The sequence below is a fragment of the Zootoca vivipara genome, chromosome 1 (assembly GCF_965207765.1).
Source record: "Zootoca vivipara chromosome 1, rZooViv2.hap1.1, whole genome shotgun sequence".
In the NCBI taxonomy this organism is placed as follows: domain Eukaryota; kingdom Metazoa; phylum Chordata; class Lepidosauria; order Squamata; family Lacertidae; genus Zootoca; species Zootoca vivipara.
Window position 1 is genome coordinate 71,786,453 of NC_142582.1, and position 19,346 is coordinate 71,805,798.

Consider the following 19,346-nt stretch of genomic DNA (forward strand, 5'->3'; position numbering starts at 1 on the left):
TTTGGGTGTACTTGTCATTGTGACAAGTCAGGTACAGCTGAGGATCATGGGTAAAAGTTCCCGCTGCCCCAGCTGCTTAAATGCAGCCAGACTCCGCCCCCAGAGAGCCCTATTGGCCGGCTGAGGGGCTTAACGCAGCGGCGGGACGGGGGTGATGCAGGGGGCCGATCACGCCCCCCTATAAGCGCGGGAAAATGGCTCCCGCCCACAACCGCTCCCCGCTGGAATGGAGGAGAGGTCTTCCCCAACTGCTCCACTGCTGTGTAAAGAACAGACGTAGACTAGGAGAGGGATGACGGGATGCTTTCACGAAGGAGATTTGTCTTCATTGGAGGGACATGGATGGTATGGGTACCACCTGAAATCGAAACAAAATACTGTACTGTAAACAAATTCCTTCCAGTAGCACCTTAGATACCAACTAAGTTTGTTATTGGTATGAGCTTTCATGCGCATGAAAGCTCATACCAATAACAAACTTAGTTGGTCTCTAAGGTGCTACTGGAAGGAATTTTTTCATTTCCCCCCCGGCTACGGCAGACCAATACGGCTACCTACCTGTAACCTGAAATCGAGACTGCTTTTCTTCCTTGCATTCAGTTTCATTCTCTAACTGAAATTAGCCAAACAACTGAAGTTAAAAGCTTCCAGTTCTGGGCAAAGGACACCCAATAAGGATCTAGAGACTAAAAAGGGGGAAAGAAGTGGGTTCGGGAAAGAAGCTGGCATTCTGGAACAGTACTTCACAGTTCTGTTGGATAAGCTTCCTACTGGCTCTGTGAGATGCAGTGTAGCTTGTTTTTCCACACACTTTAATGTCACATGAAATGCGAACCTAGAAAGAACAAACTACGATTTCATGAGAGAGATCTATTATGTGTCTCTTGCAGTTAAATTATGCCAAAAGTAAATATGCAGTAGGCTTAAGTGACAGGAGAATTGTACCCTAAAAAAAGAGAAAAAGAGGCATATTATCATTATGTCTGGGTACCTGAAGGAGTTGCTATTAACACTGCATAATAATTTTCCAATGTGAAAATACACTCCCTTGATTTAACTTTTATTTAAATTTGTATACACCATAATATTGTATATTTAACGTGCTTAATTCTCAACAATATAGAGACAAAATTTTAAATGCTTGTATGAGTAATCTGTTCTTTTATAATAATAAGAGTGTATTGTACTAAAATGTTCATTTAATTTCCCCCCAGTGTGTGCTAATCCTTTTTATTTGCCAGAGATGGATTAATCAGTAATACCTTAGCATTACCTGTAACTTGTGCTGCCAGTTCTATCAGTTGAGCTTTCAGTTTAGTTGGTACATCAGTGTCCAGTCATGTGACAATATGTCTCTTACATCAATAAGACTCATCCAAACTTCAGCTGTGCGTGAGAGTTTAGGGCTTTGGGGTGTTGTTAATTTTTGTATCGTTATTTTGGATCTTGTGATTTATGTGGAAATTGTTTGATTTGGCTGTGTACTTCTGCTTATTTTTATGATGGCTTTTGTCACGTTTGTAGTTACGTAATTCTTATCTGTTGCAAGATATATAATTCTTATATGTTTTAAGTTGAAAAGATGGCATACAAATAAAATGATGGATTGATTGAAGGTGAATTGTCCCTGTATTTCTACTCTAAAACTAAGCATGAGATAATCTAATTACAGCGGAACCTCTGTTTTTGAAGACCGTTCGGCTTCTGAAACTTTCAATGGGCTGGCTGCAAAATAAACTGAGGATCAATGGGCTGGCTGCAAAATAAATGAAAAAGAAAAAGAAAAACGTGCCTCAGAAGTCGTTCGACTTCTGAGGAACGTTCGAAAACTGGAGCACTTCTGGATTTTCGGTGTTTGGGAGCCGAAACGTTTGTGAACAGAGCCGTTCAAGTTCTGAGGTTTGACTGTACTTCCCTAGTGAGAAAGCAAGGTTATGGTTTCACACCCAGCCCACCATGTGCACCTGTCCTTTTCTCTAGGCATCTATACGTATAGGGATTAAAGTTTTAAAGACATACACATGAAAAATCCAATGTGTCGACCCAAACTATATTCAGTTTCCAGAATCTTAAGTAATTATTTGGACCACATTTTACTCAAGTACACCTGTCAGGCTGGGGTAGCTCAGTTGGTAGATCATGAGACTCTTAATCTCAGGGTTGTGGGTTCGAGCCCCACATTGGGCAAAAGATTCTTGCATTGCAGGGGGTTGGCCTGGATGACCCTTGCGGTTCCTTCCAACTCTACAATTCTATGTTTCTAAAAGGCTACGGCACCACATAGGTGTCTGGTGGTACAGATGTGCCCAGTGGACAGGCAAGGATCTCATGCTCTTGTTCTTCCACTCAATATAGGAAGATCCAGGAAATCTACTGTCAAGAGGTATTGAAATGATGTGTCTTTTCACAATTTTTGTCATCTTTTTTAGCTGGATTATGCCATAGATGGCCAGAAAGAGAAAATCACAGACAAGGGCATTCTATCAATGAAAAAAGAAGAATTATATTCAGAACAAGATGAAGTAAGTGAATAGTATTCCTTAGCAAAACAGCAGATAATGGTTTTGCACATGTAACATTTATTCTCCTCCTCCTCAACACCGGTGACAAAGAACTTATGTGGCTGGCTTATGACCTAAAATCTAAGATTAAAATAATTGCCATGAATCTTAATGCAGCACAAAATCTGAAATTTAAACAGCAGAAAATAAAACAAGTTTCTGAGGCTATCACCCTATTAAAGGCAAAAACATATTTTTAAAAGCCTGATTTTTAAAAGGGCTAGGGAAATAAAAAGTCTTCACCTGACACTGAAGATACTTCAAAGTATCTTCAAGATACTTCTTAACCTTAGTAGCACAAGTACACAAGTTGTAGTTCTTTCCCAATTAATTAATTAATTCAAATTCAGAAATGATTTTCATCCATTAATATCTAGATTAAGTGTAGTTTATGGAGATATTTTGTAACTTATCTTTTGAGAGTTGGGGTGGTTTTGTTTTTTCTTGTTTTGAAAACCTACCCATAGCTGATAGAATTCAGTTCTACTACGGGCACAGCACTCATGTATGGAGAATTTTCATCATCATCATCATCATCATCATCATCATATATTAAAATATAGTAACACATCAAACATTAAAAACTTCCTGATACAGGCCTGCCTTCAGATGTCTTCTAAAAGTTGTATAGTTCTTTATCTCCTTAACATCTGAAGCGAGGATGCCACTACTGAGAAGGCCCTCTGCCTGGTCCCTCTAACTTTGCTTCTCACAAGTTAGGATCTTCTTCTTCTTCTTCTTCTTCTTCTTCTTCTTCTTCTTCTTCTTCTTCTTCTTCTTCTTCTTCTGTATTTCATGCAACACTGAAAATTTACAAGGGCCAATGTGCAGAAAAGGAGGCCCTACATTATATTATTATTATTATTATTATTATTATTATTATTATTTTAAAAAGGTAAAGGTCCAGTCATGACCAACTCTGGGGTTGCGCGCTCATCTCGCATTATTGGCCGAGGAAGCCGGCGTATAGCTTCCAGGTCATGTGGCCAGCATGACAAAGCCGCTTCTGGCAAACCAGAGCAGCACATGGAAACGCCATTTACCTTCCTGTTGTAGCGGTTCCTATTTATCAACTTGCATTTTGACGTGCTTTCGAACTGCTAGGTTGGCAGGAGCTGGGACCAAGCAACGGGAGCTCACCCCGTCACAGGGATTCGAACCGCCAACCTTCTGATCAGCAAGCCCTAGGCTCAGTGGTTTAACCACAACGCCACCTGGGTCCCTATTATTATTATTATTATTATTATTACAATATAAAAACACAACAATACATAACATGGCAACAAACAAAAATAATACCCCACTCCAGTTTAAAAAGCCAAAGATTGTTTAGTATACAGTGGTACCTCTACTTACGATTTTAATGCGTTCCGAACGCACATTTGTAAGTCGAAAAAATCTGTAAGTTGAATTCCATAGGAATGCATTGGGAGAAAAAATATGTAAGTCGAAGTAACCCTATCTAAAAATTCGTAAGTAGAAAAAATCCTATCTAAACAGCATCCAAGATGGCGGACGGAGCTCCATTCATAAGTAGAAACATTTGTAAGTCGAGTCATTCGTAAGTAGAGGTACCACTGTACTGTTCACTCCACTTTTCCACTCACATGGTGGTCATATGCCCTACTTTTTGTGTCCATACTCCTGAAGCCCCAGGTGTGAACCTCACAGGGGTTTATGAAGCAGCCACCCTACTTTCCTCCCCCATACTGTATTGCCTGCCCATGCACATGTTGTGACATAATGCAGAACAGCACAATAACCTTTTAAAGTGGAAATCAAGCCTATAGACTCTTTGCCAACGTGGAGTCTTGGTAAAATTCTTTTCCTGTTCTTGATCTCCACATGCTGCCCCACCCGACCCCCACCAGGAAAAAACCCCACCAATTTTGCTCCAACTGCTAGTTGCCCAGGAACTGTAGAGCTGAAGATAGCACACACTGGTCTCATTTCTTGGCTGGCAAACTAAGATCTTACGGATTGTGTGTGTGGTGTATGTTTCTTTGCCAAGTATTATAGCCATTAGTTGTAAGCGCCTTGAGGATAATTCAACTGGAAGGCCTCATTCTGCCTTCAATGTAAATAAGTATCCATGCCCTTCTCTCTCACACTGGGGACACAGGGCTTTTCCCACCACAGGGCCTGGAACTGTCCTTCAAGAAAGAAATAATGTCTCCTGGCCCATTTTGAATGATCTCCAAACACATGTCCTTATGGTCAGTGGCAGTATTCAAATATGCCAATCATCCATTGATATCACTTTGTATCAGCAGCAAAATTTGCATCAGCAGCAAATTTTTCTTATAATAGTTTCAATGAAGTTAGATAGTGATAAGCATGACAAATTAATTTAGTGGTTTTTTCCCCCTAGTTCTGCATAAACATGTATAGAGGCTTATTATGAGGTATACATTTTTTCATTGTTTGGTTGTAAGTTGCAAGATCCAAGTTTGAGAAATTCTGACCCACACTGATTATTGGCAGCTGTTCTCCAGGGTTTCAGACAGGAGTCTTTACCTGGAGGACTTGAACCTAGTTGTAGTCTAGGTGTCTATTCTTTTAAATAAGAAATTTCTCTAAGCCCCGCTGCAAAACAAAAAAAACCCAAACCTGTCAAGATGAGCTCCATTTTTAATCATCCAGACAAAAAATGCTGCAATTCTGTACATGGGTTCAGTGGGATTTATTTCTAGGTAAGGGGACAAAGACATAGTCCAGTTGCCTCTCAAGAAGCCTCTGATAGTGGAGAGAAGTGGCACCATGTATGTGCGGGAGGCTTTCCTGTACTAGAGTCCCAAGCAGGGTGACCAGCTACTGCTGGTGTCTCTCTTGCCAAAGGTAGCCAATGGAAAGCCCCTAAATGTGACTTTTGGGGGCAGATCGGTGATGGGATGGCAGAGGTTCTGGATCCAAAAGATCAAGAACTCCTTTGAGTCAATGAGGGGCCCAATCTTCAGTCCCCACGGCTGCTCTAATGTGGCAATTGTGGAGCAAAAAACAAAACAAAACTGTGTACTACCACATTATGCCCTGGCCAGCAGGGCTATGGATGCAATGGAAGAGCCACAGTTCCCCAGGCCCTATTGTTGCTGTTCCAAAGGATAAATGTAAACTAAATTCTTACTTTTATGGAAAAACTGTCGCTTACAGCGTCAAGACATAGTGTGCTAATCATAAGATTCCGCAGGAAACATTGTAATGAAGAACTATTAAATCAAGACTTTTCCTTGCAAAGCTTCATGCTGTGAACTTGACAGCATATTCTATAAGTGAAATAATACAAAATTGCTTCAAAGCAAAATTGGAGCATTATCTCCATGTCGATTTCTGGAGTACCCAAACCTTCTTCTTTCAGAGAGAAGATTAAGACGTTGAACTAATTTTATTACAATACTATTAGTAAAATCTTTTGCCGCTATTTTGAAGTCTGAACTCTTGCAGGGCTTGAAATTCATTTAGAACCCTGTAGCTAATTGTTATTCCTGGTTAATAATCCAGATGTTGTAGAAATAAATTTAGTACTTATTTTCAAGCAATAATAGAAAAACTAAGGTTACTATATAATAAGAAAACTCATTTCTAGACCTCTTTAAACAGTGGTTGGCATTTAATGGAACTTGGTTTTGTTTTCTACACCGAAGATTTTCTCCAAACTGTTCAACTATTTTATCCAAAACCTTGATTAGTTGCTGTTATTTTAATCCAGTCATCTCAGCTCCTCATACAGTAATTAAAAGCATGCATATATAGGTTAAGATCTATTGGGAGCAAATATACAACGAATTAAAAAGATTGTTACGATACACGTTCCCAAAGAGACCTGAAGAAATGTTATTAGGTATCTTAAGTAGAAATATAAAGAAAGAAGACCATAAACTTTTCATGTATGCCACCACGGCCGCAAGAGTTATCTTAGCTCAAAAGTGGAGAACAATGGATATGCCCACGATTGAAGATTGGAGGGAGAAGCTGTTAGAATACTCAGAGCTGGCTAGGTTAACGGGGAGAATTAGGGACCAAAAACAACAAAAGTTTCAAAAAGAATGGGAAAAATTTATGATTTATAGGAAAGACTACTGTAAAATTTAAATAAAGATAGACCAAGGGAAAAAGGAAAACCAGTAGATCATTATTACAAAATGCAACAAGAAGGTATGTAACCAGGACGTAAAACAAATGGAGAGGAAATATAAATTGGAAAAAGGTATCTGGAAGAATATATAATGGGACGATACTAATTTGGAGGGGAAAGAAAACCAAAGAGAGAGAGGAGGAAGTCAAGTTGGGGAAAATGAGATGAAGATAAAAGTAAAGAACAGGAAGGAAAATGTAGTGATTGGAGACATAAGCCCAGGTGGACAAATGATATGAAAGGATGCTTTATTTGATAAATGTTACAAACGGATACCTGTGGTTTCTTTTTCTTTTTTGTATAAAATAACTTTTTCCTTCATTTCTATGTGATTTGGTACTGTATATAGTTGCAAAATCAATAAAAAGTATATTAAAAATAAAAATAAATAAAAGCATGCATATATAAAGCATTAGTTGAATTGAATGTGGTGTTCCATGAATGAAAGGGAAGGTGAGGAAAGCTTTTTCAACTCCCCACTCTTCACTGTGGCCTTCCATGCTTTTCTGGAGGGTCCTGCAACTCCACAGTCCTGCTTTTAGGGGATGCAGCAGGAATCCATTAAAACTACTTCACTGCCCAGCACCTAGCACCATTCTATATGCTTACTAGAATATGTCCCTCGACCTCAGTTCTCTTTAAATGATTCCCTATGGAGGCAAACCTGTGAAACCTTTACATCAGAATTATTTGTCCATATGGTTATTTCTGGAATAGCTTCTGGGCAGGATTCCCTTGGCTCCTGCTCCTGAGGGGAAATCTCATAGCTTGCCTGTTTCATTGTATACCTAGATGTCAGCATAATGTCAAAATAGGACCTGAGTTATTGTAGCACTCGCCTCACTTGCAAAGTGTGTTGCACTTGTGCACTGGCGCTATGGTCTAGACCACTGAGCCTCTTGGGGATGCCGGTTGGAAGGTCGTTGGTTTGAATCCCCACAACGGAGTGAGCTCCTGTTGCTCTGTGCCAGCTTCTGCCAACCTAGCAGTTTGAAAGCATGCCAGGTACAGCTGCGGTGTGAAGGTAAAGGGCATTTCCGTGCACTCTGGCACTTGTCACAGTACTTTGTGCACCAGTAAAGGTTTAGTCATGCTGGCCACATAACCCGGATAGTTGTCTGTGGACAAACACTAGCTCCCTTGGCCTGAAAAGCGAGATGAGCACCGCACCCCATAGTCACCTTTGACTGGACTTAACCCTCCAGGGGTCCTTTACCTACAAGTGTACAATTTTCAAGTTGATTGCTTAATAGATTTAGAAGGATTCCCAAATCATCTACCTTGGGGTTAGACAAAATAAATGCATCTATGTAAATCTGACCTAAGAAGTCAAAACAAAGGGGTTAGACACAACATCTTCTGAAGGATCACAAAGGAGATTTCTTGACTATGTAGAAATCATTTGTGGTTCCAGATGGATGTCAGTTTTGGATTCTTTCAATTTCTCATTTTTCCAAGGTTTAGTTCAGTTGTCCACATTTACAGTTTGTGAATTTGTAAAACTTCTCATGAATATGTATTGGCATTTTTGTGCGAATTTCTTCTATAAGCATATTTTATATGCAATTTTGCATAATGTACACTTTTTTTGCAAAGTGATTTCCTATTATATGATGCACTTTCACTAAAAGATGCATTTATAGGCACACTTTAGCATATGCATTTTTGTACACGCTACTTGACTGGAGAACTGCAAAATTTGGATAAGTGTGAATTTTGAAGGGTATCTTTGTTTCTGTTTGCATATTTTTTTGGAAAGTGTTCACCCTTGATGCAAACTGAATTGAATTTCTTCCCCATCCCTAGTTGTGGTCCATTTCCCATATATTGTTAATAATGTACTCTTTGAATTTTCATCTACTGGCTAAATTAGGTTCACTTCCACCTGGCCTGTCCCCTTAGTACTGGAATTCCTGCCAAGCCTCTCCACAGCTCTGTAGATTTCACAAGTTGCTGCTCACAACTTCCAAACCTATTTCTCCTTCAGGTCATATAATATGTTTGCGTTTTTATAGCAGAAAAACAAAGCGGAAGCAAGGTACTGATTTCATTGCACGGTGCACATTAGGTTGAAAGACAGAATGACTGGGACTGGGCTGCCACCTCACAGAGAGAAGATTAGGTGACCTTAGGTCCCTTCTATATCCACTACTCCTCAATATGTTCTTTCAGAAGAAGTTCTATGACAGCTCAGTTCCTTGGTCTTGTGTGCATGGGCTTATTATATCTCAATACTTGGAGCGTGCTGTGGACACACATTTCACAAAGTGAAAAGCAACCCAGCAGGTGCTTTTTGCTGGTGATCTATTGCAGGTATGTTAGTAAAGTTAGAAGAGGCAACCACCCCTACCCTACTTATGTACATATTTACCTTTGCTTGGTAGAAAGCACCAAACAGAAGCAAAATAAATGCATCTATGTAAATCTGACCTAAGAAGTCAAAACAAAGATAGGCTCTCTTCTTAGCAGCAGCCTCTCTTTTCTGGCTACTTGCAGTCTATCCAACCAAATCCATGCTGAGTTTTCCTGGAGAACGAGTACATGTTTTGTGAAGCACAATGAGAGTATGCATTGCCCCCCCCCAACTTATGCATACATAAAGCCTTCTTTTGTGAGAAGGATTCATAGGGTCAGATAATGTGCAAAGGGAAAGGCTATATATCTCACAGGCCTGCATGTTTCCACATGGATGCTTCTCCACACACAGACTGAATTATGAACAGACCTATTAATACGGGGATCACAAAAGGTCAAGTTTTGTCTTCTTTCACAATTGTATTTGAATGGGGGGAGAGGGGTTTTATTTTAGGAAAAAAAAGATTCACAATGAAGAATTTTATAGGGACTTTTTTCCTTTTCCTTTTGCAGCATAGAGAAATAGAAAAAAATATTCTAATGTGCAATGGTTCAGGAACATAGACTTTTGATATTGTTGGTTTTGGTCACTTGCAGATTGACCTTTGAAACTATCTTGTTTCCAAAGGAGTGAGAAAAAACAGGAAAGGCATTTTGTAGCATAGTCTATTGATGAAAGGTACTTTTGATGTAGCCAGAGAAACGTTAAGAGCATTGCTAACCAATAATAACGGATACTTCTTTCTTTTATCAAGATGCAACTCAAAGTCCACATATAAACTTTAAGTGAACTAACGAAGCTGAATTAGCAGGCAAAATTGATAATCTGTAACTTTAGTAATTATGTGCCATTTTTCTCTTTATGTATATGCCACCAGTATATACATTGGTGGGGGATGTATACTTGTGGCATATATAAAGAGAACAATTACACACATGACTTTGGAGTGTCAAACAGTATTCACATAATGAGAAATAATGGCATCACCGAAAAGCTCTATACAAATACATTAAAAGTGTTTTAATCCAAATATAAAGGCAGCATGGTTTTAATGTATAGGATGGTATAGAAACAAGACTAAACAACCTGCCTCATTTAATGCTAATGTTACCATCTCACATCTTACAATGTAAACATTTTGGCATTGTCTGTCTGTCCTACCGGTATTAGTTCATATGTATAATGTACTTTCTTTTGTTCTTCTGCTTGCTTTTTCTTAATAGTTGTTAATGGCAAGGGCAGCAGTGCCTTAGGAGTGTATTGCCTTGCAAACTATCATTCTCTTCACGAGATATTCTTATGCATACCCAACTTATCTTCCTGGAACATGAAGGATAAAAGGGAAGGAATTGGCTATTTTTAAAATCAGTGCCAGAAATGGGCTTGGGGTCATATTTGGTATGGCAAGTTGCTCTCCGTTGTCATAATAGCTGATTTATGCCAAATAATCTTGTCTAGCAGCATGGTGAAAAATGGTGGATGCAGTGGAATTAGCAAATCGAACCACTCACACAGATTGGTGGGCCTGGTAAAATCTGTCACCACTCCAGAGAGAAAAAAGACTGTAGCATCTTTTTGGGATGGCTCAACAGATGCCTCCATTAATGGTGAGAAATTCACCACCATCAGTCGGAATTATTTACAGGATAGTACTTAAATATATTATAAATTCATTTTTTTAAAGACATAATATCGAAAGTAACTGATGACTGTACCCTAATAATTGGGTCAGAATGCCCAGGATTCCTGCCACTATGCTGTCAAGCATTACCTGTTCAATTAGCAGTTCTATACTGTACTGTTGTAGATGGCTGCTGACATTGCATGACTCAAAGCATTGTAGAGTTGGAAGGGGGCTCCTAGGGTCATCCAGTCTAACTCCCTGCAATGTAGGAATCTCAACTAAAGCATCCATGATAGATGGCCATACAACCTCTGCTTAAAAACCTCGCCGTTCATGTCTCTTGGCCTTCGCACACCATGACACAGCACTCTGTGCCTCCCCCTGAAAATGCCCCTCACAAATGCCCCTGTTTACAAGTCCTGGCCATGAGCTCCAAGAGGTTGCAATCAGCTAAATTGAACTGTTGGCTGCTAACTCTTCTAGATGCAGGGTGATAAAAGTACCCTGTTGACAGGGCCTTTCGTGTCCTAGAACGGAAGAAACCTGAACAGATGATACATGTTTTAGGAAAGAGATTTCCTAGAAGAAAACTACTCGATGTGATCAAATGTTGTGATCTCTGTGCAGAGGTCCAATCCACCATCTTTCTCTCCACTGCTTCCATGTTTGACTATAAACAACCCAAATCTTCTGTTAGGAACAGTATTGCTCTGATACCACAGGAGTGTCCAGTATCATGTTGTATTCTAATAAATATAACGGTAAGGTCTGGATGACTGGACAAACACTTCTTACGCTTTCTGAGAGATTACGCAGGGATCAGCAAACTTTTTCAGCAGGGGGCCGGTCTACTGTCCCTCAGACCTTGTGGGGGGCCGGACTATATTTTGAAAAAAAATATGAACGAATTTCTATACCCCACAAATAACCCAGAGATGCATTTTAAATAAAAGGACACATTCTACTCATGTAAAAACATGCTGATTCCTGGACCGTCCGCGGGCCGGATTTAGAAGGCGATTGGGCCGCATCCGGGCCCCGGGACTTAGTTTGGGAACCCCTAGATTACAGCATGGTTCTGAAGTAAGCGCAAGGAAAGCACCAATGAATTCTAGGCATCAAAGTTACATGAAACAAGAATAGAGATACCTTGAAATGCAGTCTTAGCCTAATTGCAGGCAGTGTGTAGCATACCTGTATCTGGTTTAAAGCAGTATCTGAGATATGAGACATAGCACTTTGACAATGTTGCATCCCTGCTCTGTACATAACACACTCCTCTCCACTTCTGTTTCCTTCCCTTCTAGGCAGTCACCCTTCCTAGAAACTGTCTTTTAAAATTCTTTTATAACAGATTTACAAGCTTTTATATGTGAGTTGTATATTTATCTTCACCCTGTTACTATCTACAGAATTCAGTAAGTGACTGAACATGTTTATTTAGTAGATGAACTATACATCGTAATCAATTGAAAGTAATTGCATGCACTATTAAAACATCTTTGCATATTTAACATACCACAGAATCAAACAAAAGACAGGTGAGAAAGAAGAGTTTATCTTCATGATATTAGGGAAAGGAAGTACACCCACTCACTCCTAACTTGGATTAGATGTAGAGAAGGGCCTCACAACCTTTGTCCTCTTACCCCACCCCACCCACTATACAATAAAAGCATTTATCAGTTTGCTGATAAAGCATTTCCCCCATTTTTTTCTTAACTGGATTAACAGTTTTATTGGTTTCTGGCTTTCCTCCTCCAGTAACAACAATGACAACTGTTATTATTACTATTATTTGACTTGTTAGTTGCTTATTACCCATAGGCCTCCAAGCAGCATCCTGTTGTTAGTAATACGCATTCTAAGAAATTCATTAAGTGGTTGAACGTGTTAATCTAGTAGCAAATGACCTATATATTTTAATTAATTCAAAATAATTACAAGCAATATTAAAGCATCTTAGCATCCTTAAATAGGACAAAGTAGAGCTCCTTTGATTTAATTACTTTTGCCTGCTCATTCTTGTGTGTTTATTTGGGTATATTGTACTTCTTCCTAAGATAGGTGGCTAGTTTTGGGGAGGGAGAGTACAGATATTCTATATATTTTTTGCCAGACTTTGCAGAGAAATGTCATCTCTTCCTTCAGGTTTATAATGAACATTCTAATAGGTGTGACATCAACAATTGCCTCTTGCTAACAGCTCTCATAATTTAACCCTTCAGGTGAACAAGTTGATTGATGAACTGCAGGCAGCTATCAAGAGCTACAAAGGTCACCTCTCTAAGCTTGCCCCTCAGTTACAGGCAGAACAGGAACAATGTGCTTCTTATGTCTACCAACATATTAAAGAACTTCCTGCAAACACAGTTTCCTCACAGGGTCTGCAGCTAAAGGTATGCGTAGTTTAACAGCTACAGTGGTACCTTGGTTTATGAACACAATTGGTTCCAGAAGTCTGTTCATAAACCGAAGCGAACTTTCCCATTGAAAGTAATGGAAAGTGGATTAATCCATTCTAGACGATGAGAAACACCTCCTAAAGCAGCAAGTTAACACAAATTTTACTATCTACCAAGGCCATTGATACATAAAATGAAGGCAATAATCAATGTACTGTACTATAAAATAATCAAGACAGTATTGTAGATGAAAAAAAATGAACATTTATTTTTCCTTACCTAACTTTGGGGCTGGGAAGCTATGGGCGAGGGGTGCTCAGGTGGCAGCGGGAGCAAGCAGCGGAGGTGGCAACGGCAACGCAGCGCGGGCAGGCCAGTCCGGGCCGGGCCCGTCCTCTTTCTCTCTCCGGGCCTTCACTCCAATGTCTTCGCGGAGGCCGGGGAGCGCTTCCGCGGCTGCAGCCCAGTCGCGGAAGTGCTCCCCGGCCTCTGGGAGGCATCGGAACGAAGGCCCGGCTCCGATGCCTTCCGGAGGCCGGGCCTTCACTCCGATGCCTTCACGGAAGCCGGGGAGCGCTTCCGCAGCTGCAGCCCAGTCGCTGAAACGCTCCCTGGCCTCTGGGAGGCATCAGAACGAAGGCCCAGCTCCAATGCCTTCCAGAGGCCGGGCCTTCGCTCCGATGCCTTCGCGGAGGCCGGGGAGCGCTTCCGTGGCTGCAGCCCAGTCATGGAAGCGCTCCCCGGCCTCCGGGAGGCATCGGAATGAAGGCCCGGCTCTGATGCCTTCGCGGAGGCCGGGGAGCACTTCCGTGGCTGCAGCCCAGTCACGGAAGCGCTCCAATGCCTTCGGGGAGGCCGGGCCTTCGCTCCAGGCCTCCAGGAGGCATCGGAGCGAAGGCCCGGCCTCCCCGAAGGCTTCGGACGCTCAGTAGGCCTCGGGCACCTCGGTTTACTAACTTCCGGGTTAGGATTGTTCGTAAACCGAAAATTCGTAAACCGAGGTGTTCGTAAACCGAGGTTCCACTGTATTGCAGTTTGCCATCTGTGTTTCTTTTAATGTGTGCATTTAATTATATCCAATGTAAATTCTCAGCTTTATACTTTGCTTAATCTGAGATGATGTTTCAATATCTTCCTTAAAATGTTCATTTTTAATAGTTTTAAGTCTAATAAGAACAACACTTTAAAAACCTTTAATCCAATATAGAAAAAAGAGTTAGAGGGATACATTACATCTTGCACATAGGAACATATTCCCAAGCCCAAAAATACATGAAAATAACTTCAGTTATGAATAACACACATGTCTAAATTGTAGCTTTTGCTGGCAGGGGCCATATCTTAGCATGCAGCAACTTCCATGTATTTTCATTCCTGAATAAGGCCTTCATGCAGGGCTCAAAGAGAGTTTTCTTCTTATAACTCTGCAGGGGTGTGTGAGAGAAGAGGCCCCTCTCTTCAGTCTCCAAACTTCTCCACATACTTGACACTCACAAGCAGATAGCTTCTGCGTACATGCTCAGGTAGTATTTTTGTAGTATTGTCAGATGATAATATTGTTTTAAACTTTATATCAACTATATGGGGCATGGCAAAGGGTTACCATAAATTAAGTTTCTGTGCTTGCCCTTCTGGTAAAAGACTGATATTAATTCATTGGAAAGATAATACCATGGCTCCCTTCGATCAGTGGATAGAATATATAACAACTCTAGCAATAAATGAATGGATTGCTTTGTGTGGAAGGGAAATGGACTGAAGTGTAGAAAAATGGCTGCATGCTTCTCTCTGGGACTGTGTTATGTGGACCGGGTTAGCGTTACAGAGAGAATTAAATGGGAGAGAACCATTTGCATCACCTTGAGCTTCTTATAGTGACTACTATATGATTTTATGATTGAATTTTACTCTGATTTTATTTCTAAAAATAACTTTGTATTGTTTTTATTAAAAACTGATTTGTACATTTCATTGTGCAAATATAAACATTTTACTACAAATTAAAGAAACCTCTACCTGCATATTGGCTTTACTTATCATGTTAAGGCATCTTAATTGGCTCACAGTTGAAAAGTAAATACATATTGCTATACTACTTCCTTCCTTGGCACGGGAAAAACAAATATAACACATATATTACAAAAATATTGTCAATATGTCCATCTCAGTGTGAGAGTAATCAAATATCCCCTGTTGGTGCTTGTTGTTTCTTGATTCTATTTCCAATTTCTTTCATTTTTGTAGGATTTCCACTTTTCTGTAGTTTCACTTTTGCTTTTACTCTTTAGCTGATACTCGGACAGTCTTCCTAGGTGGTCTGGTTAGCTGTTTCAACCAACATGGTGCAGAATATTGGAAAATCCTGTGTGTATTCTACTTCTTAGGTGTTAAAGCTCTAGAAGATGGTATTACATTTCTCAGGATTGTTTCCTGATTTCTGACACTGATATATATACTGCTTCATTATTTACCTTTACAGTGGTTTTAACTGAATCTATCCATGCATTTTTAGTGTAAAGTTAAGGTAAAGTTTAGATGTTAACCTTAACTGTTGCAGTTTCTTCACACTTATTAGTGAGTCATTGTGGTTGAATGTATTTTATATCTAACTTCAAATTTGTATGCCAGGTTTTTTTTCTGCAAAGTTCTCTTTGGCATTACTACACATTGGCTCAATTCAGAAGTCATGGTTTTGATCCTCCAAATCATGGTTTAGAGCAAGACTTGGATTGATTTCATTGTGCTGTATTCAAAGTTATTTAATATACTGTATATTCCTGTGTATAAGACTACTTTTTAAAGCCAGGGAAATCTTCTCAAAAGTCAGGGGTCATCTTATATGCCAGGTCATATTTCTTATACGGCGAGTATATCCCAAACTCTATATTTTAACTGGAAAAGTTGGGGGTCGTCTTATACGCCCAGTCGTCTTATACGCCAGAATATACGGTATGTATATTTATTTTCAACGAGGAGTTCCTCGAGTCACATGCAGTTGTTCTGACCACAGACGAGAAGGACTTATTCCTGTATAGAAGTTAAAGCAGCAACCACCAGAGTTTTATAGGCATTGCTTGTTTAATATTGCTTAATATTGCAGTGCCTTTTATTTTTAAGGTAGCCCAGGACTTATACAAAAGAAAGAGCAAAAGCATCAGTTCAGCTTGAGTACTATCATCTCCCTCTATTTTTGCGTTATTATGTCTCTCTTCGCTTCTCTGCACTTGGGTGGGAAATTGTTTTGGCTGTAATATAGGAAATAGGTACTGCTCAGTGGCTCTTAGTGTAACACCTACTGTGAGGTTTAACAGAACTTTTAACAGTTTGTTTAGTAGTGGTGGAGGAACTAATGTGGCCCTTGTGTGTTGTCACTGGTTTTTCTCAGGTTGGCAGCTGGCTTTGGAAACATGCTGGTCTAGAGAGATGTTGTTTTCCACTGTGCCCGAGCATTTTCAAACATTGTAGAAACACTGAAAAAAGTAATAGCAACAGTGCTCTTCCTGTAATCTCACTTCTTACAAAAGTCTGTGTTAATGGACTGAAGATGTCTAACCAAAGTGTGGTCCCAAATAGTAGATGTTTCCATACTCCTGGATAGGAGTTGATGTTATATAAGTTGGCTGTTCTCACGTCTTCCTGTTGTTCTTGTTTGCCCCAGAGATAGACTTCTTTCTAACCAGAAATAAAAATAGCTATGCATTCTATATTTCCATTTTATTTTTCGTGTTTTCATGTAGTTCTGCACTGAAAATCTGGCAATTGCAGAAAAGAGGCATTTCCTGCTAATTATTTATATAGTATGCAAATTGTAAAATAGAAACTTTTTATTAGATAATATGATAGTAAATCTATTTTATATGCCTTATAAGTTTTTAAAGCTGTATATGTAGCAGATGCAGGTTGCTTCGACTAAAAGCACTTAATCTCTAAGGATGCTTCTCCTTGTTGCTTCTTCAGTCAATTATCTGCATAGAAAATGTGGGGAATCACAGCTATGCACAGTTTGCAAGAAGGGAGAAATGATGAGATTACCAAAAGTGCTGCAGCACATGACACCTCTTTTCCGTTGATGCTCTTTCTTTAACTTGTAGTCATGCAGTGCCAACTGACACAAAGCAAACTTTCCTATATGCCTACCCCTAGAACCTATTTCTAACCCATGTCACACCAAATCGTCAGCAGTGTGCCGTTCCAGTTGACTTGATTCAGCCAGTAGGAATCATTTAGCTTTTGTGCTTTTTAGTACGGTATAGCAGTGTCTTGCAAATACATTTATAAGTCTACAGTATTTTTTTACTAGCCCATTTTTTTATACCAGCCCCCCTGCACACACATAGCTACATTAGCCATTGTCCTTTGAATACAATGATTTGTACTGTATATAGATTCCCTGCCTGGCTACATAGCATCAATTCTTGCCAGTCAAGTGGCTATTTACCAGCATGATATAATATATACTGGCACTTTTCAGTCAAAAGTAACCCTTTATCTAGAAACGGGTAATTTCTATAAGTGTAGTGTTTAGCTGATTGGTTAAAGGCCTTTTGAATGTTTAAAAGGTGCTCCCAAACTAACCATGGAGCAGATATGTGTGTGTATGCAATACACAAGTGTATAGGGACACGGGTGGCGCTGTGGTCTAAACCACTGAGCCTCTTGGGCTTGCCGATCAGAAGGTCGGTGGTTCGAATCCCTGTGACAGAGTGAGCTCCCGTTGCTCTGTCCCAGCTCTTGCCAACCTAGCAGTTTGAAAGCACGCCAGTGCAAGTAGACAAATAGGTACCGCTGTGGCAGGAAGGCAAATGGCATTTTTGTGCACTCTGGCTTCCATCAAGGTGTTCTGTTGCACCAGAAGCCGTTTAGTCATGCTGGCCACATGACCCAGAAAGCTGCAAACAAACGCCGGCTCCCTCAGCCTGAAAACGAGATGAGCACCACAACCCCATAGTTGCCTTTGACTGGACTTAACCATCCAGGGGTCCTTTACCTTTTTATCTATAAGTGTAAACAAAGATGCAGGCAGGAGGTGCCGTCTTGGAATAAGGTACAGTCATACCTCGGTTTAAGTACGCCTCGGTTTGAGTATTTTCAGTTTAAGTACTCCACGGACCCATCTGGAACGGATTAATCCACTTTCCATTACTTTCAATGGGAAAGTTCGCTTCAGGTTAAGTACACTTCAGGTCAAGTACAGACTTCCGGAACCAATTGTGTTTGTAAACCGAGGTACCACTGTATTGCCTCTTTCCCCTGTGAGTGAGGAGGCTAGCTAGATTGGGAAAGCCCACTTCTGGTACTGTGAAGGCTCCTGAATCCTTAGACCTCCGAGGCCTCATGCAGAGTATTCTGGCCACATCTCCTGAAACCCAGTCAGCTGCAGCTGTGAGTTCCCTGGTCCCTGGCATTAAGGGAGACAATGCAAAGAGATGAAGAACACAGTCTTTTTTTTGGCCTCTCTTTCTCCTTTCATGAGGAACACCTGGCCACTCTTTTCACAGCAGCCCTCAACGCGCACTCCATGAGACATAAGAAAGCCTCTAAAGGCAGGCATCATTCTCCCGACTGTCTCTCAGGGAGCCTTTCTTGCACTGCTAGACATTGCCAATCTTGCTCTCATTCCCACTACAGCAAAAAATACAGATCACAAGGGTTTGTCAATATTCTCATAACCAAGTATTTTCCCCCTTTTTAGTTATTGAATAGATTTACATTTATTCATTATAATGCAATTAAGTGACAAACATCTGATTCATTGGATAACCATGCTAGTCATCCAAAGCCTGTGAGTTCCCTTTGTGATCCAAGGACCCTGTTGGGTGAGTAGGAGACAAAGGGATTGACCCATAGGGCACAATGCACCAGGACGTTCTCCTGCAGAAGCTCCTTTAAAATGAATGGAACAGAACTGGAACATTTTGGTGAAGCATAAAAATGTGTTCAATTCATCAGGTGCAGTGGGTGCACCCTTGCATTTTTCATCAATCATAACATGCACTGGAAAAGCAGCCACAAGTCTCTCCGTGCTTCTTTCATGCTTTTGACTGCTCAGCAATGTCTTATATGTAGAACATGACTAACATTTGAAATAATCCTAAATTATTTCCAGGGTAAACATTTACATAGGCCATATTTCCTTAAGCTTTATTTAGACAAGTAGGCCTTCCATGTATTTGTAGTTGAAATTCAAGTGAACATTATAAAAACACACACATAACACATTTTTGTTAGAATGAAGGGATTTTTCTTGGTTTTAGCTAGTATTAAGCAT

The 19,346-nt window shown here is 40.2% G+C and overlaps 1 protein-coding gene across 5 annotated transcripts in view; it reads left to right on the forward strand.

The window, feature by feature from the left end:
- Nucleotides 1–19,346, forward strand: part of DCDC1 (doublecortin domain containing 1) — a 244,302-nt gene that overhangs the window by 97,966 nt on the left and 126,990 nt on the right. For all 5 annotated transcript variants that reach the window (XM_088653766.1, XM_060275323.2, XM_088653781.1 and 2 more), the window contains 2 exons: nt 2,430–2,522; nt 12,902–13,072. In XM_088653766.1, the coding sequence (XP_088509892.1) occupies nt 2,430–2,522; nt 12,902–13,072 (264 nt within the window). The remainder of the gene's footprint in view (nt 1–2,429; nt 2,523–12,901; nt 13,073–19,346) is intronic.